Consider the following 1,870-nt stretch of genomic DNA (forward strand, 5'->3'; position numbering starts at 1 on the left):
TTCAGAGACCATCCCGTAAAATACTAGAACACATGTAGATCATCCACGTGTTCCTTGGTGGTGTCATCCGAGCAACGTCCTTTTCCCCCGGCCGGAGCATAGTGCTTTGATTACTTCCAAGTCTCACACCAGACAGCCTTGCACCTCCGCAAGTGCAGTTCTGTATGATACTCTAAACCGTATGACAGTCGCCTGTATGGAACACAGGTACAAGTCCAATCCTTAGTTCAGTGGTGAGTCCAGTTCCCACACTCACCTCCTCAGTATTCCAGCTCAGGGCCAAACTGCTGGAAGGAGGACAGCTCCCCCAGGGCCAAGACTCCTGTGACAGCCAGGCTGTCTATAGAGCTCCTGGAAACATAGCTCCCACTGTCCACAAAGCCAGTGTCTGGGCTCCAGGTGGGGAACCACAAACCAGGGGCTGAGTGTTCCTGATTCACACCTCGGGGCAAGTAGGACACAATGGTAAAGCCTTTCTTCTGCAGGATCGCATATGCAGGGAACAGCTGCTCCTGTTCACTGTGCTGTGTTTTCTCCAGGATGCTAAGCTGGCACTTGAGCAGGTTGTGCGGCTGGGCTGTTTCCTGGAGCTTCAGGACCCACACTTCAGTAGGCTCCAGCAGCACTTTCCAGCGCTGGCCTAGGTTCCTCAGGGCCTGACATGGTTTCATCTTCCGAAGGTAGATGGTGGTACCTTGGAAGGCTACCACACAGAAGACCTGCAGGCCCAGCAACCAGGCCTCAGCCTCCTCCAGCTCCAATGGCCACATGGTGCCCAGCTCTAGCACCATGGGCTCTACAGGAGCCAGCCTCAAACTGGGAAACACCTGCAGAGGAGGGGGGCTCGGCCAGTGACTGCAGGCAGGAAGCCCTTCAAACCTCCAGGGAAGGGCCTGAGTCCAGTCACTGTGCTCAGAACCCAGGCTGAGAGGCACTGCACTTTGAGGCTCCAGCTCGGTGGGCACCACAGGATCATCCAGGTATTCCTCCTCTGATCCCTGTGAGGCTGACACCGAGGACCAGGGCCCCCAGCTAGCTGCAGGCCCTAGGGCTACCGCCTGCTCATGCTCTGCCTCATCCAGCTCCATGGGGTCCCATTCTTCATCCTCCCAGTCATCTGACTCCAGCATATCTTTGAGGTCCAGGAAGGCAACCTTGAAGCAAGTGAAGCAGACCTCCAGAGGGATTCCATGCTGTAGCTCATACAGCCAGGAAGCATAGAGGTAGACCATACCCTCTCTGCTCTGGCGCACAACCACCGGAGGGCACATGGCCAGGCGAGTTTGTTGGGGACCACACTTGCTAGTACCAGGGAGGTGCTGGGTAGAGGAAGGGAGGAAGATGGACAAGGGCAAGAAGGCGTTTCTTGTTCAGAAACTTGGGAGTAGGGCTGAGGCACTGGGTCCCAATGCAATCAGGACCTGCCAAGGTTGGTGACTCCAAGCTTCTGGAAACTTCTCTAGCTGAGCACGGCTCCAGTCTCTGGGAAGACAAAGTGGGGTTAGGTGCCCCCTGGTGGCCCAGCTGCTGGTGCCCCGAGAGTAAAGGGGTGTGGAGGTTCAAGCTCATTGATTGGCCCTACTCAGTTTGAGCTACAGTGTCAGGGGTCCCCTGCCAACCCTCAACCTCGCCAAACATCCCAACCCCCTCAGAGCCCGACAGTCTGGTTCGCGGCACTCAGGACCCGGAAGCGGGAGCGAGAACAATCCCTGACTCAAGTTGACCATGAGGACTGACGGACCGGTTTCTCCCTGGGCTTCTGCCCAGCCCTAGGCCGCCGAGCCCTCCTAGCGCCCCTCACCTGGTTCCAAGCCTTGAGCTTTGAGCCTCGAGCCTCGAGCACCGAGCTCCAGCTCCCAGGAGCCAGCGA

At 57.4% G+C, this 1,870-nt stretch overlaps 1 protein-coding gene across 1 annotated transcript; it reads right to left on the bottom strand.

Moving 5' to 3' along the window:
• Window positions 1-260: 260 nt before the first annotated feature.
• Window positions 261-1,271, bottom strand: Tex19 (testis expressed 19). The gene has a single exon (XM_004639546.1). The coding sequence runs from the start codon at window positions 1,269-1,271 to the stop codon at window positions 261-263; it is 1,011 nt and encodes a 336-aa protein (XP_004639603.1).
• Between the last annotated feature and the right edge of the window lie 599 nt (window positions 1,272-1,870).

This window comes from Octodon degus, unplaced genomic scaffold (assembly GCF_000260255.1).
Source record: "Octodon degus isolate 3935 unplaced genomic scaffold, OctDeg1.0 scaffold00112, whole genome shotgun sequence".
In the NCBI taxonomy this organism is placed as follows: Eukaryota; Metazoa; Chordata; class Mammalia; order Rodentia; family Octodontidae; genus Octodon; species Octodon degus.

What these genes read in the sequence shown, in the direction of transcription:
- Tex19 (XM_004639546.1), bottom strand. Translation starts at nt 1,271, where the DNA reads ATGTGCCCTCCGGTGGTTGTGCGCCAGAGCAGAGAGGGTATGGTCTAC.